At 40.8% G+C, this 27033-nt stretch overlaps 1 protein-coding gene across 2 annotated transcripts in view; it reads left to right on the top strand.

Moving 5' to 3' along the window:
- Window positions 1-27033, top strand: part of SPPL3 (signal peptide peptidase like 3) — a 56021-nt gene that overhangs the window by 20515 nt on the left and 8473 nt on the right. Inside the window, exons 2-6 of one of the 2 annotated variants that reach the window (XM_079322249.1) lie at window positions 11872-11949; window positions 17466-17560; window positions 20312-20431; window positions 23519-23597; window positions 24318-24430. In XM_079322249.1, the coding sequence (XP_079178375.1) occupies window positions 11872-11949; window positions 17466-17560; window positions 20312-20431; window positions 23519-23597; window positions 24318-24430 (485 nt within the window). The remainder of the gene's footprint in view (window positions 1-11871; window positions 11950-17465; window positions 17561-20311; window positions 20432-23518; window positions 23598-24317; window positions 24431-27033) is intronic. The other variant, XM_079322250.1, reaches the window with a different exon arrangement.

The following is a 27033-nucleotide window of genomic DNA, read 5'->3' on the forward strand; positions in this document are numbered from 1 at the left end:
TGTGGGTGTGAGTTACCAGAACAGGAGGAAATTCCCAGTTTCAAACCTAATTTCCCCCTTTGTAGTGTCTCAGTTGTAACTGAACTAAGCATGGGAATCGTGGTGTGTTCAAATAAGCCTTTGTGCATTCTCTCTGGGTGGGATCCATTCAGTAGTGAAAAGCTGCTCTTTGACATGTTGGTAATGTAGATCCCAATTTATTTCCTGTTTAAAGGAGTTTAGTATTTGTAAAGAAGTTGCTTTGCATTTGCTTTTCAAAAAGCAAATTATGTTGCTTTTTATTTTGGAATTATATTTCTGGTTTTGTGAATAGCGGTACATTTTTCTTAAACAATGAAGTACTGGAACTATAAAATATTAACATTACAGTATTACAGGTGTAAGATTTTACTTCAAGCTTTGTGTTCATGCTCTGTGGAAGGTTGGGGTTTTTGTTTTTGTTGTTGTTTGTTGGTTTTTTTTTTTCTTTTTAGACTTCTTGCTTTTCCCTTACATAGCAAAGTAGCAGGAGTGTTTCAGTCAGTGCTTCTGCTTCAAGGAAGAAAGGAAACATACCTTACATCTTCTGGATTCTTGTTGGTAGCTCCTTGACCTACTTGAAGTTCAGTTTTGCCCCACCAGCACTTTTCCCTTGTATTATCAGGAGCAATTAATACTTTCTGCTTATATCAATGTGCCTTTTGATCATATTTGTATGTTTGGAAAATAGACTGGTTCAACTTAGTTTGACTTCTGTGCCTGTGTCTGTCAAAGTAACCTGATACTCTTTGGGTCTATTACAGACCCAAGTAACTTCTTGTAGTTCTTGACATGAACAACTGTAAAACTGAAGTCTTCCTATCATACTTTTCTAAATTTAGAAAAAGTTAAAGTCTGAGTGTCACAGTTAGAAAATACTCAAAAGTAAGGCTGTGTCCAATTTTATGAGCTTGTTTTGGTATTCTCTGACTGTTTGAGAGAGAAGGTTGGATTTGATTCTGTTTATTTTTTTAGTGGAAACATAATTTATTGTGTGTATAGGCAATGTTACAGGATACACTGCCAGGGGTGGTTAACGAATTGTTTGGTAATAAATTACAAAGTAAATATGAATCCCTTAATTGTGAGGCAGAGATGAGGTATTTGCTCACCGGGTCCAGATGGAGCAGCAGTGAGGACTGGGACAAATATTTAACTCCCAATTGCAGAAACTCCCACGTTTTATCAGCTTGCAGCACAGGGTCCTGTGAGATCTGTTGGCTGAAAGTAGAACTTGTGGTGTGGCAGCTGCGTGAGTGGTGTTGAGTCATGAGAGAAATTGCTTGTCAGCATCTGCCCTGCAGTGCTCCCAGCCCTGCCCTGCAGCCTCAGTAGGGGCTGCTCCCCTCTGAGCCCCACTGGGGCTGCAGCAGCACTGCTGGGGCTCAGGCATCTCCTCTGGCACTTGCATGGGGCTTCAGGGCTGGGGGAGAGGCTGCCACTCGTCCTGCAAGGGAAATGTGTTTTACTCTAAACTGGAAGTAGGGAGCATCCTGCTGTCTTATATGATTATAGTCATTCTAATGAACTTTTAAGTATAAAGAGACAGAGATCAAAACATAGATGGGAGCCTAGATTGTGGGGAAGTTTTTATTTTTTTTCCTGTAATTAGAATAAGTGCTGTAAAATGAAGGCCAGCACTGAGCAGCCTTCTGTGTAATGCAGAGCTGTACCACCAAGTGATTGAAAACTCCAGGTTGCATATTTGACTGGGATATTAATTGATACCTTTATAACCCAAAGAGGTCTTAGCCATCAAAATTGCAGAAAACTTTCCTGTGCCAAGGATAACCACTGACATTTCCAAATGGCCCATTCTGAAACACGATATAATTTGGATCATGATGAGGCTGTTTAGCATAAAACTGTAGACAGCTTGCACGGTGGTACTTTGTAGACTTAAATTACAGTAACCACACCCCTGATTTGCCTTTTTTCCTGATGTGAAAAGGGCTATTTCTTGAACATTCATGCAGTTGAAAGTGGTAATTTAGATAGAAGAGCTGTTTCAGCAAGTCTTTGGGGTAGGCTAAATATTGGACTGACCTTTGCAGAGTTCACTGGTCTGATGGAATCTGAAAATTTGCATAAAGAAATATACTTGTGGCTCTGGCAAGAGAGGATTGTGTATAACAGATCTTGATTTGACTTCCTCTCTTCTCCCTCCTTCCAGTCCTCCTCTTGATTATTTGTGGAAGGTGGAAACAATTTTCTGGATGAAGAAAATCTTCTTGTGTGGTTAGTTCTTTTTTGCAAATAAGCTGCAACTCTCTTGCTTTGTCAGATGTCTCATACATGTAGATGTGCATTGTCATAGTTATTTATTTACATCTTGCTCTGATATTTTCTGATTTTAATTCTTGCACAAAAACATTCTATTCATACTTTTGTTTGGCACTTTTTATGGTACTACAGCAAAATTTGAATCTACCCTCTGCAGTAAACTGAAGTCTCTTTTGTAAAGCAATGAAATGAAGACAGTGAAAGACAATAGAGTTTCTTTAATTAGTTCAGCAAATGGATGTTATATTTTTCCCATCCTCAAGCATCTTTTAAACAAACTGATAGTTTGACCCTTGCAAATGCAGTAGGGCTACTTCCTGCACCTCACTGAATACTCTATTTGTTGTTGGTGCTGGAGTTTGTTAGTGAATGGCCAGTGCCTCGAGGTGTTGTGCTGTGGTGGGGCTGTGCTGCTGGAAAAAGCTGTCTGCAGTTTACCAGTGAAAAACAAATCTGAAAGGACTGAAATAGCACAAAGTATTATAAAATATTATCATATATGGCAGCAACTACAGTACTTGTGGTCTGTTTTGAAAATTAACTTAATTAAAGCAGTGCTTGTTTCTTCATGGAAGGTTAGTTACAGGGAGATAGGAAGGTTAGTTTTGTTTAATTTGCATTAGTTCCAGCAAAGCTTGGATTACAAATGTGTGTATTATAGTGTGCTTAGTGAGATCTAACTGTAAGCTGTTCCCAGAAGGATTTTTGTCCCATCTTGTCCATGGCCACATCTTGACTCCTTTCCTTTTTGTGTCACACCTGCTGATTGTGCAGCTGCTAGCCTGGTTGAGAATTCACTTCACAAAAACAGGGCTGCTATGATTTTTTCACTTCTTTCTTCTTCTCCTGTCCATGAATTAAGTTTTAGTATCAAAACCTAATCAAACTAATTGTAGTGGCAAGTATTTGAAAAAGCAGATTTTGTTGGCAAAATTCTTATGCCACTAAAGTCAGAGGTGAGCAAACTGCAGTGGATACAATTGGCAGGGGAACCTTTTCTTGCCTCAAGTTTTTGATTTTCAAACCAACATAGGCAGATCCTATCATAAGCTGAAGTCCTTCAGATTTAATTTTCAAGAAGGGATAAAAGTAACAATAGTTTTAGGAAATAGAACCAGGGCTGTGCTTTGGCTCAGCAGCTTGCTGGGCTGGCCTGCAGTAGGATGTTAGTGTTCTAGAAGAAGTTGCCTGATCTGATACAGCACAATTAAAACAAACATGGCACAAAATACAAAATCAAATAGAACATTTGCTACTAACAAGCTCTCTATCTTGATATCAAATGTGTTTTTACACATATTCTTATTCAAGTTAACTCAATGAAATGGTACTCCTCCTTCAGTGGAGGTCCCCATTGCAGACATCTTTGTATAGATGTTCTTTTCACATTTTCAAAAACCTGATGATACAGTTTCAAAATCTTGCTCCTGGAGAGGATTCCTTGGCTGGTGGTCACATACATTTGGCAACAACAGCATGCTCTTCTTTTTATGACTGCTTGATTTTCCTTTCTTTGAGAAAGAAAGGAGGGAAGGTTCCCAGATCTTTTTTCATTTGTCAAGTTTAAAGCAAAGCTCTTGACCCAATCTAAATCAACCAACCAGCCCTTCTAAATAACATAAGGAACATCAAAAAAGTATTTTGTGTGTGTGTTTAGATAAGACATAAAAATTATGTATCCAGACTCCCATTCCAGTGTGAACAAAGGTAATGTTTTCTGTGACAACAGTGTCAAAGACAATCAGTATGATTTTTGGATATTTATTTTGGTTCAGGCTACTTCATACTCAGAAGTGTCCAGTACAACTTATTTGAAGCTGTACTGGTTAATTTTTCTCCATTAACCACTGATTGCAGATTTGCTCCCAAATACCCTGTTTACTCTGGTTCCACCAGAGCTCTGGGGACATCAGGAGCTGAAAATATTTTTGAGGAATGTGGGCACTATCCTGTGTTGATTTGGAATAATGCTGCTTTGAATGAGTCAAGTATTGTTATGTGTCCATGCAGGGACTGGAAGTTGTGCTCCCATTCCTGCGAGGAAACAAGTGCTCCAAGCTGAATGTGAAATCTGGAAATCTTCCAGTGGCTGTAATTCCTAAACACTGTGGAACATGTAATTCTTTGTTCTGTTGGCAAACAGTCGGGTGAACCAAAGGAGTAACTCAGAGAATGTTTTTAACAGAAGATTTTTTTTTGTTTTCAAGACTGTCTCCCCCAGTGCCTTACTGGATGCTTCAGTTTGCTTTCAAAATGAGCTCAGAGGAGTGTTTTGCACTTAGCAATTTACTTGGGAGCTTAGAATTTGGTTTTGCAGAGATAATTTAGGAAAATAGTTTCTGGAAAGGATAGAAGAAGTAAGTGGGATTAAAAATTGTATGGGTAGAAGTACACACACACACACACACACACACATATATATATACACACACACACACATAAGATATGTATTTCTGCATATATATATGTATATACCATATATATGTGTATGGTATTTAATAGTGTGACAGTGTTGTTTTGTGACCTCTGCCTGGTAAACAGCAGAATTGTTCTCTGGTTACAGTTTGAAATCCCTGCCTGAGCCCTAACAGAGTCTGTGTAGGAAACTCTGGTTTTAGTGGGACATTTCATATTATAATCTTTTATCCATCCTTGGGATAAATGTTATGTAAGTTTAATCCTACTATGATAAAGACTTATTTTAAGGGTAAATATCTTTAAGTAAGCTTGAATATAAACAAGTAATTAAGCAAAAAAAAAAATTACTTAAGTAATTTTTAATGTCTGCTACATAATTTTATGGTTTTTTCTTTTTTTGTTTATTTTCACTTTAGACTTGTTTTATTTTCTGACATAACTGAGAATTTCCATTAATTACTCATACTTGGCATACCTTATCTGCACGTGACAATGAGATGAAATTGCAAACTTTAGAAAACAAGCTATTCTTTAACATAAGTGAAGCCATAGCAATCTGCTTGCTTTTCCTATGAATCACACTAAAGAATGGAATAGTGTTGAGATATGTTTACAGCTGTGGGTGCCATGACTTCACACTTAAAATTATACCTTTAACTGTTACACTCAGACTTAACTTTGGTTTGGCAGCAAGCCTAATGGAGGCTCTTAAATATGTATATATCTTACACACATAAGGCAGCTGAAAGAGGCTTTTTAGTCATACCCTTGACCTGGAATCCAGGAAAGGAAAAAAGTAGTATTGGTTTTACCTATGGAGTGAGTCCACCCCCCAGCCAAAATGAGCATTTGTGCAATTAACTGTAATTGATCTTCACGTCCGTGGCAATGCTCTCCTTTCATGTGCCCTAGGACTGTGCTCTGGAGTCCTTGAGTTAGATTTGTACTTTTAATAAATAATTCTACTGTGGCAGCTCACAAATGCCAGGTAGTAGAGCATCAGAAATGAATTGCTCTTAGCAATAAATTGCCTTAATCACTTGAGTTACCACAGACTTTTTAAGGAATAAAATAGCAGAATGTTTTGAAAGCTTACAAAGCGAGTAAATTCAGGAAAATATTTTCCTCATGAGTGGCACATTCTTGCATGATCCAAGAAAGCCACAGGCATTGGGTCAGTGCAGCAGTGTGAAGGTGAATGTTGTTTTCTATATGGAGTTAATAGCTCTAAAAACCTGGTGTGGGGCAGAGGAAGTGCAGAAATACCTTGCCTTGAGTTTACCAACTATTTCTTGACATTCTGTTTTTCTATTGCTGAGACAATCACTGATGGAATAAACACACTTACAAAAGCTTTGAAATACATGAAACCCTTGGAGGAAGGGGAGTGAAAACTCTCTCCATGCTTGATTTTGACGTTGAGCACCAGATTTCCAGCAGAAGTTGATTGTTCAGATTTGGTTTGGTAGGGGGTTTTTTTTGTGGTTTTTTGGGATTTTTCTGTTTCCCTTTGAAAGAGTTCCCATCAGAGATGGGAACCTCACACTGAACATGTGCCCTTGGCAGGCTCTGAAATGAATGATGAGTACAGAGTAGGGAGGGAGAGGGAGATGCTCTATCATCACTCTTCCAATTCCTAAAGGGAATTTTCTTTTGGAGAGAATTGGGATGCATGTGTTGGATTGTGCATGGATTATTGTCACTTGCCTTGTGAGGAGACAGTGGACATTTGATTATAAGGATGGTATTTGAAATGCAGGTGAAAAGTACCATAGTGATTGGGTAAATAGTCATGGATTTAATGTGGGCTGAAGAATATTTAAAATCTTGTGTGGTCACTTCTCAAGCAGCCACATCTTTCAGAAACTGAAATATGTGAGTGGATTCATGTATGATCCATTTTACTTCAGATGTGGCCAGCATGAAAAGCTCTCCATGAGTTTTGAAAAGGACTTCTGTATATGAGAAAAATTGTAGACTAGAATTGTATTCAGAAAGGCTTATATTACATGTCAAGAAAGTCCCTTAATTTCACCAGTTAGTATTTTTAACAACAGATGAAGTAAACACCTGTCATGACTGATTGTCTCTCCCCCGAGTAAGATCAGTGAATTAAATTATCTCCTTACATTCCCAGTGTGAATTTGGGATTCTGTGATGTCTGCAAATTGTAGATTTGGTCCCATTAAACATAACAAAAGCTCTTCTATTTTAATCCATCTGTACTCAAGCCTATCTAGTATGCTCACCATTCTTTTATAGTCTTGTTTTCCTTAATCTTGTGAACTCTTGGATATTTTGATCACTGATAAAGAAAAATACGTGATGAAATGCAATCTTTTCATGTGAGCTTTAGTGAACTTAGTTCATCTGCTGCACTTTCCAAGTCATTGTGATTTATTTGTTGCTCTGTTCTTTGCATTCTTGTATAGGTGCAGTAAATATGCAGGGAAGGTTTGTCTTGCTGCTGTTACAGCAGCTTTTGTTTGAGAATTACTCATGTCCAAGGCCTTTAGCGTGCATTGCTATGGAAACTTCAGGGAACAGGCTTCTCACTGCCCCCTTGGCAGAATTCTTCACAATCATTTCACTTGTACCTGGAAGTTGGCAGTGGTATTTGCTACTGAAAGATCAATGGGCTGAATTTTTAGGATCATATATTTAGTAGGCATCTTGTGCAAACAGAAAGAGGTTTTTATCCCAAATACATAAAACTTCCCTGATATTTGAGCAATAATTTTGGGCTACTTAAGCTAATGCTGCCACTGCAAAGTGTTTTCTCTTTCTTTTATTTTATATCCAAAGATGGGCTAGATAAGGAGTCTGAATCACTTGAGAAACTTTCCCATTTGTTGTTCATTATTATTCAGGCAGGCAAGTTCCTCGGTCTGGTTTTGTGTGTGATTTTGCAGATGGCTTTGCAGAGATGAGATGAAGAACAGGTGATTGGAAAAGGTGAGAAGTTGCTTTTGTAATGACTGTGTTGGCTCGTGGTCATTTCAGGTTGCCCATGACAGGTAGATTGTGTAGAGGACCATGCTCTGCACTGTCATCTGGAGACACCTTTGGTTCCTAGTTTGGGTCTTCATTGAACAAAGCAAGTTCAGATCCTTATTGCTCAACAGAGAGGGCAGAAACAATCACCAGACTTTGCCTAAGGAGTCCTTCTGCAGGTTTGAAGGACTGGTATCCAGAAACTGCTTATCTTTTGGTGATAAGGAAGAGCTGAAACATGAAAACCAGTGCTTTATATTGACTGGGTGATTTTCTTGAGTGGAAATGGAAAAGCAAAAACCCCAAAAGAACATAATAGGAAAACAATAGTCAAAGGGCAAAGACCTTGTAGGGTGAATGTCCACAAACACAGGTGAACTTGGACCTGCAGGGATGGGGGAAAAGAGCTTTACCTTCGGCTGCTGATTCAGAGAAAAGAGCTTGCAGCTGTCTCCAGTGTAGCACCATTACTGTTGTTGTGGCAACTTTCAGTGCTGGTTACCATCTTCCCTAGCTGGGAAAGAAGTGGGTCTCTGTTCCCTGGGAATTCAGAAGTTATTCTTTATTTCCCAGAAGAGGGGAGAGTGCTGCTTGGAACGCCAGCCCTGAGTGGTGTGGTGTGCTTTGCATGGTTAGTGTTTGGGAGTGGTGCTGTGTCCCAGGGCATCCCTGGAATTGTTCTGTAGGTAAAGGTCTATGGAGCACTCTGTGCCAGGCTGGAGAGCTCGCTGCTGCCATTGTTGTCTGGACAATGCTCTCACTGTGAGGCTCTAGGGTGGCCACACAGAATATGTTATGGAACAGTGCTTGCTGTGTCTCTGCCTTGGCATGCCTTAGCAGGCTCTGTGTTGTGAGCACTTGCCCATGGAGCTGCCAGAAATAGATTCCTAATGGCAGAGAATTTATGAAAATTGATCTCAACCATGTAAAGATGCAGGTTCAGAGTGAGAGATCTCAGGTTGTAGAGAAAAAACAATTGGGAAGTCACCTCTCAGTAACTGGCTGAGAAAACGATCTTAAGGCACCAGTGTGCTTGCTTTTATTAAGTTCTAGGGTGTAATAATTAGTTACATTACTTAACTAAGTAAGAATCTGATAGCTTTATTGATAATAATTCTTAAACCAGCTTCCTTACATGGATGTTGAATTTCACATGTGGTAGTGCAAGAATCATGAAAAATGTGCTTCCTTGGAAAAACCAGTGTTGTCTTTGTATTTTGAGCAGTGTTCTGCACATGTGCTGAAGTGTGGAAATGAGTTGGAGTTGTTCTTGTAACATGGCACACAGGTGAAGTGTGCTGAAGTCAGTCTTCAAAGGAGATTTATCCAGTATTAATTTTCAGAGTGAGGATGAAGAATAATATTTTCTTTGTAGATTGTCGTGTTGTAAGTACTGAGAATTGCATCTAAAATCAGTATTTAAGTCAAAGGACAACTGTGCACAAGCTTGTTACAGGCATTTTTTTGTGCATAAGTTTCCATTACTTGTTCCAAGATTGAACAGTTTTACAGAAATACCTTGTTTGAAGGAAGCTGGTTTCATTTTTACGTGTGCAGTGGAAGGCTGGTTAAATGTGACTGCAACTTCTGAAAGTTGTCATTGATGTGGGTTCTGGTTTTGGCTGATGCCATTTGAGAACATGGCACTGATGCTGTTTGGCTGTGAGTGTGTAGGAACTTGCTTACTTGAAATATGCCTACAGGACAGTCCTGTTATGTGCATGTGGTCTGCAAGATACTGTCATTTGGAATAATATAAAAAACTTGAAAGTAATCCTACTTTTTCATTCTTTCATGTGTTATTTGCTTGTTACCTCTAACCTAGATTAATGTGTTAGGAAGTATTTATTTGGGATCAAGGATTTTTAGTCTCTTAACAAACTGTCTATCCAGTCAGTGCTTAGGATTTTAGGAAGCAATTCTGATTTTGGGTCTTGTGCAATACCATAAATAATGTAGGGAAATGTAATGTTTAAAAGATACGAAGTTTTATTACAATGAGATTCACTTTGGCATTGTAAAATTATTCTTCAAGTTTCCTTGTGGGTTACTCATGTTGGAAATTTTGAATGGAATCTGGAAATGCCCAAGCTGCTCTCTTGGTTCAGTCTGGGATGTGCTGTATCATTGTTTAACATGGGTTTGCATTTCTTCAGTTTCTTTCATCAAACCAGAGACCTCTCAATTTTAATACAAGACTTATGGATTATGCACAGGGCTGATCTATGGTCCATGTATCATCTGTACCTGTTTTATGAATATTTTTCACATTTACAGCGTTGTTTTGACTAATGTTTAAAATTATGACAAAATGGCATTTTAATTTTCATAGCCTCCAGTGCTGTCACTGAATGAAGGATTATGTAGAAAACGTTCACCTCAGAAGTATTTTCCAATTTGTGAAGATAAAATTTTATGAACATAAGTTAATAAAATTCAGTGCATAACCCTGGCCGTGCTTAATCCCCTCTGAAATTCCATTCATTTTGTTTTTCTTGTAGATGTGGAGTTTCTGAGTATTCTTTTAATAGACAAGTTACACTATTTATTCTCAAATCCAAGCAATACAAAGCTTTCCTTTCCCTCTGCAAGGCTGGATGAGGGAATGCTTCCCTCTGAAATCAGAGTTGGAAACAGGACATGAACCCAGTGTGATTGTCCTCAGGCTGTTCCTTTAGTGTGAGTTTTGCTGTAGCCATGACATGAAGGTAATGTGCTCTGCACTATATTGTGTATAACCTGAGCATTTATATGTGCACTGGTTCTAAGTGCTGAATTATTATCTTGTATGTTTGCAATTCACTGTATTGATCTTCATGGATGCTTTTTAGGCCTCTGTTCAGCAGCTTGGCAGCTAAAGGTCATACATACAACAACAAAAAAAAGGCTACTTAAAGCTTAAGATTGTCTTTATGTGCTGGCCAACATTATGAGCAAATAAGATACCTGTTTTTCACTTTTAGTGTGGAGATACGTGGAAGTTACTCATGGTAATTAACCAAAGCAGTTTCTAATTTCTTAAGAGCTTATTGCACAAGTATATAATGTCATCTAAAAGAGGCAGTCTGTTTGTCACTGATGCTTAATATTGAATTTCTGTAATAGAAGATTCACATTTGTGTTTATATATTAAAAGAAAGTATTTTAAATTGTGTGTCTAGTGGTTTGGTAATTATCTCTAAATTGCTTTTGAATTGGGAATGGGATGAATGTTTCTTTAACTGTCTCGTATCTTCAGTTTTTATTTGCTCAGTGATGCTTAATTTGGAACAATCATGTAATTCAATTATCTTTGTTCCATATCCATAGCCTTGCTGAAATTAGGCTTTTTGGTTGGTTTCAGAAATACCCAGTTATGTCTTTTGTAGGATAAGATTAATGCAATTAACATTGAATATTACTCTTGTTCTTTTCCATTACTTTAGCACAAGTAAAGGAAAAGCTGTTGGGAGTTGCAGAGTGACTCCCAGAGCCTCTCCTTGCCTGCTCTGTGCCCAGGGCTCTCTGGCCTCTCCTGCATTAATGTTCATATTTCCATGCTTCAAACAGTGTGTTATATTAGGAGATCAATCTGCTAAAGTTGGGTTTAAGCTTCCTGCTGAAATGTCCATCAGTAATCCAGCATTGAGTGATCTGCAAGGTGGAGTAGGGAAGTGATTTTTTGTGGTTTAAAAAATGCATGTTGCAGCTTGTTGTGGGGTTTGGGATTTGGTTTTTGGGAGATTTATTTTGTTTCTTTGGGGTTTTTCCCCCCAACTAAGTGAGCCTTAACTGCCATATTGCCACTTTGAAAGTGTAAGAAATATTATGAAAAACAGGTTACTGTTACTGATGTGCTGGTATTGCAGTAGCTGCAATTGAAGCAATTTTAATGAGTTTGAGGGAAAAAACCCTGAATCAGGTGAGTTCAGAATAACTTACCACAAGGCTTTTGAATTGTCCTTTGGTGGTTTTTCATGCTGCAGCCTTGAATATGATAAGTTAATTCACAAGCTACAGGTTTTGTGTTCTAGATGAGACAAGAATTTCAGAGGGAGTTGCCATGATTTGTCATCCAATTTTCTATTTGTATTAAAATAAAGAAAAAGAATTAGCAAATGGCACTGGAGAAATAGACATTCACAATGACAAACCTGCTTTCCTTTTTCCTAATTCCAGGGCATATTCCCTTGTGGATTCCAGTCAAGTGTCCACCTTCCTGATTTCTATTCTCCTCATAGTCTACGGCAGTTTCAGGTAAGATTTGTTTTCTAAGGTTCTGCAGAGTTTTTATTTTTCAAGTAAAAATATTGCAAGTGACTAAATACAGTTTATGTGTTTTTGTTTCATTGTATCTGTGTCAGACATAGCCAACATAAAAAAATTATTTGCTTCTGTGAAGGAAATGGAAAAGGAAGAAATAGTAGCAAGCTGGGGTTTGTGAAAGATGTAATTGTTTGTCACAGTACAAGCACATATAACTTAAAAGCTGTCCTTGAGGACAGCTCTGTAAAATCGTGTCTTTTAGAGAGTAGAAAAGGATTGTTGAGACAGATAGAAGGTAATGTTCTCAACAGCAGAATTTTCTATGCATTAGCCAGTGGTGGTGGATTGAGAAGGTCTCCTGTGATTTCAAACCTGTCCTGTAGAACAGCAATCCCCTGCTGTTTGCTCGAGTGTCAGTAATGGCTTCATAGAGAGGTGGGAAACACTTCAGTGTTGAATTCCAGCAAAGCATCTGAGAACTGCTGCAGGACCAGTCTGAGTCTTCAAAAATCAAATTTGCCTCATTTTAGGAGACTTGAGTTTAGTTTAGAAAAACGCAGTTATCCTTTTAGACTTGCATGCTGTATTATACAGTTTATTTCACTGTAGTGGTACCTGAGGAATGGGCTTCATACTGATATATTAAAACAATCACAGTATGAAAGTATTATTTTTTTTAACTTAAATACAGCATATTTTTCTTTCTGCTTCTTGAAGAACATTGCTTCATTTCACAGCTCTGTGATAAAAGGCCTTATACTCACTACAGAGTCTCTGAACTGCTGTGAGTATTCCTGAAATAGATGATAGCTGTGCTCATCCATATGATGTAAGCTGCAGCTGTTTTTGGATAAGAGGTTTTATAGCACTACTGTAAGTTAATAAAGTCATATAATGAAAGAGCCAGTTTTTTTCAAGAACTGTTGTTGTTAGTAAGCGTTAGGTAACAGCACTGCTGGTGAAATTAAAATAGAAGGTTTTAGGAAAACAAAATCTAGAGATGATCAGAATAAGAAAGTAATCAAAGGTTGTATTTGTTTAGCCTTTTCTTCAAGTTTTGAGTCAGATTAGCATATAGTTGAGGGTCTGATTACATTTTTAACTATTTGAATTTATGCAGTTGTGTAAAAAGGAATGATGCATCTGTCTGCAAGAAGCCATAGCATTTATTAAAATTCAATTAGGAAAATGTAGTGCAACATAAAACAGCAGGAGTGTGTGAACTTAAATTGCTTGTCTTTCTTGGAGCTCCTTGTCCTTCAGAATTTTCCTGTTATTTGCCATCTTATTCCTGTTGGTACCTACACATGGTCTTAGCATTTTGTCCTGTAGTTTACATTTAAAACCACTCACCTAGCAAGGGCTGTGACCTCCAGAGCAATCTGACTCACTGGGTGGAGTAGTGGGATGGTGATGGATACAAATCCATTGAGGAAATGTCCTGTTTAGTCTTTTGCCTTTGGGTGTATCCTGAAGACCCCACAATGTGAGTTGCAGACCATAATAGGGTCCCAGAGTTTTAAAATTATTTTCCTAATTAATCTCCTGTGTCTGGTTTCTTTAGCAGGCGTCTGAGCTGAAGCCCACAGTTATGTTGGGGACTTGGACAAACTCTGATTCTCTTTGATCAGAGGATGAGGTCAAAAGCACTTTTTTACAGAAAATTGTGCAGTGGTGTTAACAAAGGGGTCTGAAATACAATTAAATTATTTAAGAAATTGAAGTGCGGTAGTAAGTTACAAAATTATATTAATCTGGAAATTTTTAAGGTAGTAAAATGAAAACTGGCGAAGCAGATGAATTTTCTTAGAAAACTGATGTGCTGGAAAGATAAAAGTTACAACTTAGGGTTGTAACTCATTCTCATCTGTCAGCAGTGCTATGTTCATCTGGATTTGAGTGCGTGTCTCCTGCAGAGCTGTTGTAAGACAGAAAGAAAATAGCACTCCTTAGTTAACCTTTGTGTTGCAAAAAGTGACTTTGGTTTCTGATTTTCAACTGAAAAGAAGCAGGTAGAGTTATTGCAATATTCCTGGCAAGTGGCTGAAACAGAAGTTGAGTAATAGGATCAGCAGGAATCGGGTGGGTGAGTCACTGGGATAAAATCCACGTGTGCTGTGGATCCAATCTGAGGCAGGTGGTGTCAGGGGAACAAAGGAAAGCCTTGGTCCAGTGTCCTCATTAATAGAAGTAGCATTTGTCCAAAACAAATGAAAAAAATCCCAAACCCAGTATACTCAGAAGAATGTCTAATAAATCTGGTTCTGGTTTTACAGAAGCAGAGTAAAGTGCAGTGGCAGAGTTGAGTTCCCCTTCTCTGACTCTGCATGAACGAGCATTTCCTGCCTGCATTTGTGCAGGGTCAGGAGTTTTAGCTTCCAGCCCTTCTGAATGTCTCTCTCATCCACATTCTGACTGCTCTCAATCCTTGAACTTGACATACTTTTATTATTGGCTGCCAAAGGGGCAAGTCTAATCCTTTAAACCATTATGAGCTGTAAACTGGAGCATGCAAGTAGATGTGTTAGTTGTGGATTTTTAAAGAGGTGAGCTCAGCTTGCAACACGTTGTCTCTGAGGGCAAGACAGCCACCTATTCTTGTCCAAATGCTTCTCTGTGACTTAAATGTTGGGGCTACTTTTGCAGGTAACAGATAAATCTTGCTCTATCCTATCACCTCCCCAGACATGGGCTCTCAGCTTATGTAAAGCCAGACTTAACCCAGAATCCACCTGTTCAAATACCTGCTTTTGAACCAAGCCATGAAGTGTGGGATGACCCTGGGGCCTTCTGTCTCTAGGCTTTGGGCATCCAAAGAGTGGGTGTGAATAGACAGTAGTTCACATGGTGAACCCAGAGTGTCCTGTGAACATGGTGTGCTCAGGGTTGGCTTTCCAGTGTGGCATTCCCAGGCTCCCAGAGCTCTCGCTGCTGGAGCAAGAGGGAACTTCTCAATAAATTGCCTCTCTCTATAGATAGATCCTTGTGTTCCTATTTTCTCCACTGTTTGATAAGAACATCTCCTGCAGGGTTTTCCTGAGGCATTTCTGCAGTGGAGTGATCCGTAGCTGAATCTGGACTTTGAGCTCCCTCATTGCTTTGGCCTCAGCAGAACCCTCCGGAGGGGCTCCCTGTGGGAGGAGCTCCCTGCGGGAGGGTGACGCTTGCATTGAAACCCTGCACTGGAAATGCAACCAGCTGGAGCTCTGAGGACCCACAGAAGAAACAATGGAGCAGTTCAGTGCCCCAGGGGAGATGCTGACTCAGCATTCCCTTTGGGAGCCAAGGAGAAACTTGAACAAAACAGCGAATGTTTCCCAGCTTGCCATTTCTCTACAGCCCAGTAGTTTTGAGTTTATCTTGTTTTACAGCATGATTTTTAACTTTCTTGGAAGGTGTTTTAGTGATCACTTCTCAATTTTTTTAATGATGTTAGTGATAATTTGTAGCAGAGAGAAGAGCCATATCATAAAACAGTTGGAGATTATTCAGAGGTTGGCTTGGAAGAGCAGCTGTGTTGTTAAGTGAAAGTAATTTCCTAACTTATGCTTACTTTGGAGGCAAGGATATTTATAGGTAATAATAATTGCTGACACTATGGCAGGAAAAGAGAGGGGCTGAGGTTGTTTATGAGCAGTAGACCTAATAGCTTTTCTTTCCAGTTTTCTCTGCTGATAGCAATCCCTTAAGTTATGAGTTGCCTGATGCCACTGGGAGAATGATGGTGTGAGGTTCTTGCTTAACTGTGCTGATTCAGAGGGGAACAAAAGACTGTCCTGAGAAAAGAATTATTTTGTTTGCCTGAATCTTGGGCCAAGTCCTGGAGGGCTGTATAAAGCTACAATGCATAATGGGGAGAAAGGGAGTGTGAGCAAAGGATGGAGGCACTCCAAACAAAGGGCAGAGCAAAGAGATCTTTAGACAAACAAGCTAAGAACAACAGATTAATTTGTTAGAATTTTAGTGTTCTCCATTGCCTCTTTGTATTTTCCATAACTCTTTAGCTGATGATCCATGATCTCTGTAGAAGCACTATGGGTCTGAGGTAGGAGCTTCCTCATGTTTTGCCTGAGACCAAAAGCTGCTTTAGTATTCTAACACTGTTGGGGAGCACTTGCTTAATAGAAGCAAAGGAAACAAACCAGTTCTGTGGTGAAAGAGCCTTTTTCTTGGTTTTATTTTATGGAATGAAGCTACTCAACCCCTCTGTCTTTAATACACCATGTGTGTCTTGATCCTATAGACCTGATTGTGCCTAATTCCAGGTTCTGGGACTGCAGCACAGGCTTGCTCACCTGTGCATTGCAGTAGATGATCAGTGCACTGCAATAAAATATTGTGACATCTCTAGAACAGACCATGGGTATTTATTACTGGTCTGCTAAATGAATAGAATTTGTTTGTTTTGTGTTACTCAGTTAAGCTAAACTTGAAAAGAATTTTAATGCCTGTTGACCTGGAAGGTTTATTGAAATACTTGGATACAGCTGTAAGCTTAAGGCAGGAGCTATACAGTGGGAGATGCTCAGTGCTTCTGGTGGTTCTCTATAGCTCGTTTGAATAAATCAATATGCAGTTCAATCATGGATACCATACATGCATCAGAATGAGAAACTGTCGTGATAAACTTGACTGCTGGTATTTTTGTTGCAAAGCATGTTGAATTTAACAACAGAAATTATTGCTGGTCAAAACAGACCTTAAGTGAAATTCCCCCTTTTCAGAAAGTTATGCCAACCATGTTAGAATATAAACTGGAAGTTATATCAAAGTGAAGGTCTGTGGAAAAAGGGGTAGAGTACTTTGCTAAATTGAAACTTTTGAAAAGCATTTATATCAACATGAAAAGATGAATCAATAACAGCTGAGCTGGGTACTCAGGGGAGTGTTCTCAGCTCCTATGGATTAATAAAAGTGTATCAATTTGTACTCTTTATTCAGAGCTTCCTCTCTTCATCTGTTCTGTATGCATGTAAAATATATATCTGGTTGTTTTCTAGGCTTTGCTGGATCTTTTCAGTGAAGCAAGACCTTACATTAAGCAGACACTTAAAAGCTAGTTTGGGTCATTCATAACAACATCTTGAGAAAGGAAATATTGCATTAAAAATGAAACCTAATAGTCAAACTTCAGTGAAAAGGAACAAAAATGAGAACTTGGAAAGAGTTCAAATTCACAAGAGAATTGAAATGTTTTTTGTGCTTCCATCGTGTTCTACATTTCCCAGAAATCAGGTAGCAACAAACAGCAGCACAGATATTTAACACTGCCCAGTGCAGACACTGTGGTGTCTGATCTCACTGTCAGAATCTGGATGTGGGGCCTCGTGTGGAACTGAGCACTTCAGTTATTTTCATTTCCCACTGTGTCTGGTGGTGTTTCTAATAACCAGCATTACAGGGCTCTCGCAGGGGGAAGGTGCTGTGGCAGTGAGAATGAGACTGCAGGTGATGAGCCTAAGCAGGAGTTTGGAACTCATCTGCCATCTTTGCTTTGTTCCCTGCAGGTCTCTGAACATGGACTTTGAGAATCAAGACAAAGAGAAAGACAACAGCAGCGCCGCTGGGTCTTTTAATGGCAACAGCACCAATAACAGTAAGGGTCAGCTTTACTCCTTACCCTTTTTGTTTCACCTCAGTGCTGCACCTCCTGCCTCACCTGTGTGTGTGTGTCTGAGCTGCTGCACTGCAGCTTCACCTGGTCCCAGGCTGTGTCTGGGCACTCCCCACTCTCTGTGCTCTGACACTGCTGTCCTCATCTGGGTCACACCCATGGAAGCTGAATTTAAAACATCAACATTACATTTCCATAGTGCATAAAAATTGCATGTGACACAATTTGTCAGGTTTGACTGGAAATGGAAACAGCTTTACTTTTAGAAAAGCCACCCCACAGTTAGGAGAGGGGGATGTAATTCCTATTTGTCTGGAGCTCATTGCTGTGGCATGTTGGCCTGTCTGTAAGCAGGGAGCTATCATGGGACGTGCTGACGAGTTCCTGAGGAGGATTCACCTTATCAGCAGGGAAACTGAAGAGAGTTCACATGGCTCTGAGCAACTCATTTATAATGGACAACAAAATGTGTGTCTGCACACTGTCTATTCAGAGTGGGATTACCATGTCAGCTCCTGCGTGGTGCCTGTCCCTTCTGAAATCTATAAATAGATTGCAGGCAGCTTGGCCATCTGACAAGCACAGATTTGCAGGTAGAAATATGGAACCAATCAGTTAGAGTGGAACACAGCCTGCACAGTGCATTGTAAATTCATACTTGAGTTTAACTTAAGGCAATTTATATTGCCATATTTTGAGAAAAGGCTCTAGAATGAAATCGTTTCCCAGAGTATAGCAGGCAGGAGTGAAAAGCCCTGTGCATGAAACCCTGAATACTAAGCTTGTTTTGTTTAATGCAAGAAGTATAGCTTTAAAATGATAAATGAAATAACATATGTTGTATGTTTCTCTTGCTGGTTTTGTCTTTTATAATGTAGACTCTTGGAATTTAAACAGTTCTCAGAGCACTGCTTCTGTTGGCAGCACAGAGCAAAGACATTGCTGTGCTTGGTGATACAGCAATGAGCAGTTGAGGCTTTTGGCATCTGGCAAGGAAGAGAAGACAGTCTGGGGTTGGGGAATAAGCACATTAAGGGGATTAGCTGTCAAAATGATCAGAAATGAAAGGAAGAACTCTGACATTTAATGCTGCAGGCACTAATTCCCAGATGCCAAGGTGGTGTGTAGTGTGTCATTTCTGGGTTTTGTTTTGTTTGGTTCTTCCCTTGGGAAGTTGAAGGGCATGTGAATAAATGTGCTTTCTCAGAGCAGGAGGAATCAGATCTAAGTCACAGATCAGAATTTTTGTGTCTTCATGCTGTCATCACTGGACTATCTACATCTAATGTACCAACCTCAGCAATGTAGAAATCCCAAGTGACTGAATTCTTCTGCTTTTTATTTTTAAAATTTATTGTGCTACTTATGTGTAAGAGTAATAGATGATGACATGAACCAATGAATGACATGACCATATACAAATGTCATGACTTCCATGCTTTTTGTTCAGCTTTCTTTTATGAAAATGGTTGAATATTTATAATAGATACTAAGTTTTAGTGAGTGTAACTGCATTGTACAGGTAACCTGTTATTTATAGGACTTGTCACTCTTGATAGGAAAAAATAAAATAAGACACATTCTCACACAGAAGCACAGACACACAATCTGTGTGTATATTTACTTGCCTGTGTATGCCTGACAGCCGTAAAGGCTTATCCTTCAAATACTAGCATTTGTAAAACCCCCTTCATAGACCTGTGTTTAATTATTTTGGGATAACAGAGTTGATGTCAAGCTGGTTCTACATCTCTTCTAGGTCTTAATCTTGTATTATTTTCCATTGGTCATTTACCAAGTGACTCCTTCATATGTTTCCTATTGTTACTGTAGTGCTCTACAAGTAGAAGTGTGTCTTGTATTTTTGATTGGGTTGCTGTTTATGGCTTCTTCCCCCCCCCCCCAGCAATGAAATGTAAATATAGCTAGAGAGACTGGTTGAGTCTTGAAATTTGTGGGGTTAGGTGGGCTTTTCAATTTTGTTGGTAATTTTGAAAACTCAGAAATACAGTAAAAGTTGTCCTGTGCCATGATTAATATCTCTGGTAGTCACACTGCATGGGTGAGGTGAAGGGAATACTAAGAATAAAGTAATTCAGTATCTCTGCCCTGTTTAAAATTACTGCCAGCTATGGAATGTGAGCCTGGATTCGTGTTGATTTTTAGCCAAAAGGCAATTACAGTGCACTTCACTGACCTGGTGGTTTCATAAACAGGTAAATGACTTGGGTATTTTTTGAAAAATGCTCTTTATTGTTAGGCTTGATATTATCTCACGATTGCAGCCTGTGATGAAATCTAAGAGCTTGGTGGCCTTCACCCAGGTGGAATTTGAAGCTGTGGCACCCTTTGCATGAGCTGGGTCAGCCTAACACTGGTCAGGCTTTTCACCTTGTGTTCAGAGATTAAGCAAACCTTACATATACTCCATTCAACACATTTTTGTGTCTCTGTGTAAAGTGATTCTAATCCCTAAATAATGTTAATTTTCATAACTTGTCATGTGTTCTATCCATGCACGAGGTCAAACTGAGCTCTCATTCTGTGTTCTGCTGTTGCAGCACATGCTCAGCTGGCTGTTCCTGCACAGGCAGCTGTGCTGGGCTCGGGCAGCACCGAGCCAGGGCCAGCTGCAGCAGCCCTGGGAGGGAAGGTGCTGCCAGAGCCCTGCCTGTGCTGGCCAGGGCCAGTGTCCCTGGTGGCAGCACACATGAGCTCAGTGTCCCCTGTCTCCTGCAGGTATTCAAACCATCGATTCCACCCAGGCGTTGTTCCTGCCCATCGGAGCGTCCGTGTCTCTCCTAGTTATGTTCTTCTTCTTCGACTCAGTTCAAGTTGTCTTTACAATATGCACAGCAGGTGACTGAGTTTCTTCTCTTTATAAGACTTGGAATAGAGCAGAAAGTATTGATATAATTACATGTTGTTGGTAAGAATTATAATACCTGTCACAATACATTAAAAAAAAGAATTGTCACGTTTCACAGTTGTGTTTTCATGTCTGTGTAGCTATAAATAAAGTGACAAGGATTATTTGAGAAGTATTTTCCACTTAGAGATGTTATAAACCTACTGAACTATAAATTGCCAGTGTGTGTTATTTTGCATGAAGTTCAGTTTTTATACATTGGTGCTCAGAACTGTACATGGTATTTCATAATTCAAGTACTTCATGGGAAATAACTTTGGGGTTCCTGTCCAGAGACTGACTTCCTACTTTAATTTTGGTTTTGATTTCATGCAGCTTTTCTGTTTCTGGTCTCACTAAATTTGAATATTAGTCTTTTGCACTGCTTGAATTTAGAACAAAATTGAAACATACCTGCAAATAAATTGCAGATCCTCCAGTCCTGTTTAGCATTTACATTTTGTCTTTTCAGTAAATGCCAGGGCATTGCTTTTTGGAAAATTCTGGCCTTTTGATCTTTTTGCAGTTCTTCAAGAGACTGCAGTTGAGAGTAGTAAGATTCTTCCACTGCTCCAGATATACAGCAGCTTCTAAAAATTGTACTCAGTCCTCATACTGAGTGTGTGAAGGTTTTTAAACTCCTAAATAGCACTCATCCTCTCCTACTTCGTTGCAGGCTTTTCCCTTATAATTTAACTTCTGAGCTGTGCCAACCTCTTTAACAGGGCTGATGTTGTTGGGTGAAATCTGAATCTCTAGTCTTGAGACTCCTGTCTAACTCTACCACCCTTAGAGGCCTTTTGAATTAACTTTGACTTATGATGCATACATTCTTTCCTATTAAAAAATACTTCAGATAGATTCTACTGTATGCTAAATATCAGGGAAATATATACACATAAATACATAAGATATTACAAAGAAAGATTTATGACAGAAGAGGAATTTTAATTTGTTGGGGTTATTGGCCCATTTATTTTTTAAATGACCTTGGTATTTGTAACTTTATTTTTAACTTCTATGTGTAACTGGAGGATCCTGTGTCCCTTGAGGCTTGTTGCAGGTCTCAGGGCACTGGGGGTCAGTGCTCTTGGGTATCTATCTATAATCTTGAACCTGGTTTTATGGTTGTATGTGCTTTTTCTTGGGCTTGCATCAGAGGTTGCCATCAAGCCCAGAACCTCTGACATGCAAAGCTTCCTCAGAGGCTGTACAGCAGGATGGGGACCCTGCTGCAGCTGCAAACCTGGAGCTATGGAACTCAGGCCCTCTTTGCCTTGAGAGGGACAGACCAAGCTCAGGTCATGCTATTTTACATCCTCTGTAGCTAGGAGGGGCTGATGTGGGGGACTGCTAAATTACAGCTGATGTCTGGTTTCTTAAACCCCTCTCAAATCTTCCTCTCACAGAGATTTGCCTTTCAGGGAAGAGTCAGGAGCAAGCGTAGGTGCAGCAAGCACCAAGGCCAGGACCCAGTGCTGGGCGGAGGCAGAGCCCCGGAGCTGGCATTGTCTGCAGGCAGGAGTTAAGCAAGGGATTGCCGAGTGAGGCCTCGGGAGTGAGGCTGGGAGGACGGGAGGCTTGGGGCTGGGAGCCTGAACAGTAACAGTGACCTGGGAGCGCTCCTCTCTGCATTGGAGCCACTGCAGCTGAACTGCCGCTCTGAGCTGGAGGCGCAGGGCTCCCTGCGGGGCAGAGCTGCAGGGGAGGAGACATTCCCAGGGCAAAGGGGGCTGAGCCTGTGCTGCAGGGTCGGGAGCAGGGAGGGCAGGCCGGGCCACAGGCTTTCCAGGCAGTGTTTTTGCCAAGCACCTCCAGAGAGGTTTAGTTCAGTAGTACAGAGTTGCCACACTTCGTTTTTTCCCTACTGCTCCTGGTTTTCTTCCCCCCTCTGAAATATTGATAGAACTGTGAGTTTTCGTGGTGCTGTTTGTATGCAGACACTTCTTGCATTTTCTTTTTAGATTATTCAAGTTCTCCTTTTTTTCTTTTGTTTTGTTTCAAATCTTTCTCCCACCAGAAGGGAAAGATGTGGTTTGACCAAACAAATTTTTCTCTGGTTGGCTTAAACTGAGTAGAAAATGACTTAAACTGTAAGATAATGTTTGATTCTTTCCCATCATCTTCATTTGAGAAGAGAAGAAAAATCCATTTTAAAAACCAGCAACAAAAATTTTTAAAGGAATAAATAGAGGACAGCACAAAGATCTGAATTGCAGCATGCAAGAAATTCCAACAGCTTCCATTTTCATTGCAGTCTGTTCTTACTGCACAGTTTTGGATGTGTGCTGCTGACATGTCTGTGTCTCCACACCCTCGTGCTCCAGCCTTTTAAACAGTCCTTTAAAAAAACTGGAAGGAAAAATGATTATAAATACCAGCAGTTACTAAATGTTTTTACAAATGTGTGGGTGGGATAAGTATGCTGCTTGAAAAAGAAAATGTTTATGGAAATTGTCTGTTTGTATATTTATGTATTTTTATCATTCTGTTTTCAAAAACTTAAAAGCACTTTGTATTTTAAAAAAGTGAGGTTGCCAGCTACTGGCTATAAGTTATTTGAAGTTGTACTGTATTTTAGTAATGAATAAAGAGTTTTGAGTGATATGGGGGGGAAAATTACTATTTGAGTTAAAAAGTGGAAAAAAACCCCTCATTATGCTGAGTTAGTCTGTGTCATGTGTTGAAAAATTGAACGAAAATCTCACAACCAGTTTGTAGTCGATTTTTTTTTTTTAACCTCAGAATATATGAAAACTGTTTTTCTTGTTGACATGATCATAAATAGATTTAAGACTTTTTTTTTAAGGTTTGGAGATGGGGCGTTGCATTCCTTTGAGAGCTTTCATTTGATTTCAGTCTGAAGGCTCACTGTTGTGCAGAAAACCTCAGAGCTTTGAGCTGCTCATGCTGGAATAATACTGAGCATATGATAATAGGACATTGTTGCAAGAGCTTTTTCAAATTGGAGAAGCCTGTTTGTGTACTGTAGAAATTAGGTCTGAATGTCCTAATATTACCTTTTCTTCTTTTCATAGTCCTTGCAACAATAGCTTTTGCTTTCCTTCTGCTCCCGATGTGCCAGTACTTAACACGGCCTTGCTCACCTCAAAACAAGTAAGAACTTGAGCAATCCTTTGCTCTTCTTCTTGTGTGTTGTATTTCTTTCTTTTAATAAGAATTCTTTAATAAGCATTAACCTCAGGGCTGATGGTTGTCCATATTTTTTGTGCCAACATCATGTTTCCACTTTGAAAGTAGGAAGAACAATTTCTGCAAGTCACTCACACTTGCCAGCCTGGGAATTGCAATAGCATTAAAGTGGATGAGATTTCCCAACAGTGATTCTTAATAAGCTTGGCTTATTTTGGCTGAGATTTTAGAGTTTGGGATTTGGCATTGGATTTTAATGCTTGTTAACACTGGACTCTGGATTTTAATGCTGGCTCTTTCAGAGACTGTAGTTAAACCAGTGGAAATTACAGTTGTTAATGTCATACTTTGAAACTAATTTTATTTTTGAACCTTTTGATTTCAGTTCATGTTGCTAAAAGCACTATCTTAGGTGGTGCTAGGAATGGTGGCAATTTCAAGAGAGGTGCCAAGATTTACAGGGTTTTTTCCATCTCTGCAGTTCATGCTTTACACACAGTATTTGAATGTGAGGAAAGCTTTTATTTTGTTGCTGTTTTGGTACCTATTTGTGGCAAAGGAACTTCCCTTCAGTTGTTCTTGGCATCTTTCATCAGCAGTTGAGCCTTGTTCCAACAGTGTCCATTTTCTGTTCTCTAAATGGAAACATGAAGTCTTCCAGCTGATGTTTGTGTGTTGTTCTAGGATTTCCTTTGGCTGCTGTGGGCGTTTCACTGCTGCAGAGTTGCTCTCGTTTTCTCTGTCTGTGATGCTTGTCCTTATCTGGGTCCTAACTGGCCACTGGCTCCTAATGGATGGTGAGTATGTGAATTAAAGAGTTTTACTACTGGTTTGTGCCTGTTCTGACACATCATCTGCCTGGTGATGATGGGTGAAATTTGCTGATATTAATGGCTTGGCTGCTGAGCTGTGTGGCAGACTCCCTGAAGAGCCACTGCCAGGAACATGCCAGGGGAGTGCTTGGAACACCTGTTTTTCTGGTTTGTAAAAGCTTTCAGGGAAGTGCCAGAATACTCATGAAAGATATTCTGCACCTGTGTGGTGTAGGGTGAATGGCCAGATTGAGCTAAAGATGTGTGGAGACAGTGGTTGTTCATGATTCACAGCTTGATCCTAAAAACTTGGTCAATTTTTGCTGGGCATCTTGTTGTTTATTGGTTCCAATCCTCAAATAATTTGTTGTGAGGCAGCTCACAGTAGCTGCTTATCTTTGATCTGTGTGATGCTTGCCTTGTGTGATGAGATGGGTGAAACTGGCAATCAGCCAGCTGGCTTGAGGGTGTGATTTACTGGGGTTTTTTTCATGGTGGTTGACCTGAATTCACAGCTTACTGTTCCAAAAAGGAGCTTTCGTCCTTCCCTCCTGCCTTCCAGATCTCTTGTGCTAGCTCTGGCACTCACTTAATCACATGGTAAACTGATCCAGCTCACTAGAATGGCAGCATACTTGGGTTTTGCCAGGCTATTTTTCTGCTGCTGCAGTGAGATGAATTGGATTATTGTGTAGTCAGGTATGTGCTAAATTTGGCAGAAGGTAAGTGGCAGCATGATGGGATCTGAGGGGATGGAGTGGATGTAATAGCAAAGTCATGAAGGGGTAGCCAGGAGCAGGACCTCTGCTTCTCAGGCAGCTAAACTGGCTTAGGACATGGTGTAATGGCACCCTGAGGTCACAACTGCTTGAGGAAAAATTGCTGCAACAACATTACCTGCCCTTGAAAGTGTTTGTTGCAATAGAAAACATTCACCCCATCAGCTTCCAGCTCCTCCTAAATGAGGTTAGCAGCAGCAGCAGCAGCAGCAGCACGTCCTTAGCACTGACACCACTCATGGCACCATCATTCTTTTGTGTAATGGCACTATGCTTCATTCATGGTTTGAACTGCTTTAAAAGTCCCACCTGTTGTATGGAAGGGAAATACCTTTTAAAATACCAGATGATAAATGAAAAAATGCAGACAAAGTCTGTTTTGTGATAATCGGAGTAGCCCACCATGAAAGCAAAGGTGACACTTGATCTGCAGTAGCTGCAAAGCTAAAAGGAATGTCAAGTGTGGATTTTGGCAGAATCTGAAGATTTGTCTACTCCGAGGTATCAGCAGAAGCATTTAGTTAAAAATAGTTATTTTTGTGAGTGCTTCAGTCTGACATGATGAACTTTGCAGTAATTCATCTACAGAGTTCTGAGCTGCTGGTGCAGAGTGGTATCTGGCTTTTTTTTCTTTTGGTGGTTTTTTATGATTTACCAAAATGTGTTGCTGCTGTCTCACTTTGAATTATTTTATGTAGTTTATTAAGGGAGCTTGAACTATATAGGTGATCCTCCTGTCATTTGTTCAAACCAATTAAATCAGTGTTTGCCAGTGACACTAAACAGGGAATAGCTTTTATTGCCCTTTGTCAGGGAAGCAGACTGGAGCTTTAGTCCTCATCCTGTGCTGCTGCATGTGGCATCCCATCATCTGAGCCTGCTCTGTGTCCTGCAGAGGCCAGAGTTTCCCATGCAGGGGCAGCAGGGGCAGGGGCAGCAGCAGGGGCAGGGGCAGCAGCAGGGGCAGGGGCAGCAGCAGGGGCAGGGGGGGCAGGGGCGGCAGCAGCGGCAGGGGCAGCAGCAGCAGCAGGGGCAGGGGCAGCAGCAGCAGGGGCAGGGGCAGCAGCAGCGGCAGGGGCAGCAGCAGCAGCAGGGGCAGGGGCGGCAGCAGCAGCAGGGGCAGCAGCAGGGGCAGCAGCAGCAGGGGCAGCAGCAGGGGCAGCAGCAGCAGCAGGGGCAGGGGCGGCAGCAGCAGCAGCGGCAGGGGCAGCAGCAGCAGCAGGGGCAGGGGCGGCAGCAGCAGCAGGGGCAGCAGCAGCAGCAGGGGCAGCAGCAGCAGCAGGGGCAGGGGCGGCAGCAGCAGCAGCAGGGGCGGCAGCAGCAGGGGCAGGGGCGGCAGCAGCAGCAGCGGCGCTCCTCACTGGAGCATGCAGGCGGAGCGCTCTGTCCTGCGGGCAGCGCTGGCAGCTGCTGCTGTGCCTGTTGGGCCCGCAGAGAATGAAGGCGATGCTGTGAACGTGCTGCCCCCGCCCGGGCGGGGCTGGAGGAGGAGCTGCAGGAACGGGGCGGGTGTTTGTTCCTTGTGAGCAGCAGCGCATGGAGAGCCCTGGCTCTTCGCTCGGGGCTGTGGTTGGTTCCGTCAGTGTGAAAGAGCTTTGTTGCTCGAGAGCTGAGGAGAACACGGGAAATACTCCTTGGGAATTGCCAGTCCTTACGAAATCGAGGTGAGGCTCGATTCCTGCTGGAACAACCTTCAGTACCCAAACCCTCCCCTGCCCCTGCCTGCACAGCCCTTGGCTGAGGTGCTTCTAAAGGCAGGGACGTGTTACAGGGCAGAGTGAGCCCCTGTTGGCCCCAGGGGTTGGTGTG

Source organism: Erithacus rubecula, assembly GCF_903797595.1.
Source record: "Erithacus rubecula genome assembly, chromosome: 19".
NCBI lineage: Eukaryota > Metazoa > Chordata > Aves > Passeriformes > Muscicapidae > Erithacus > Erithacus rubecula.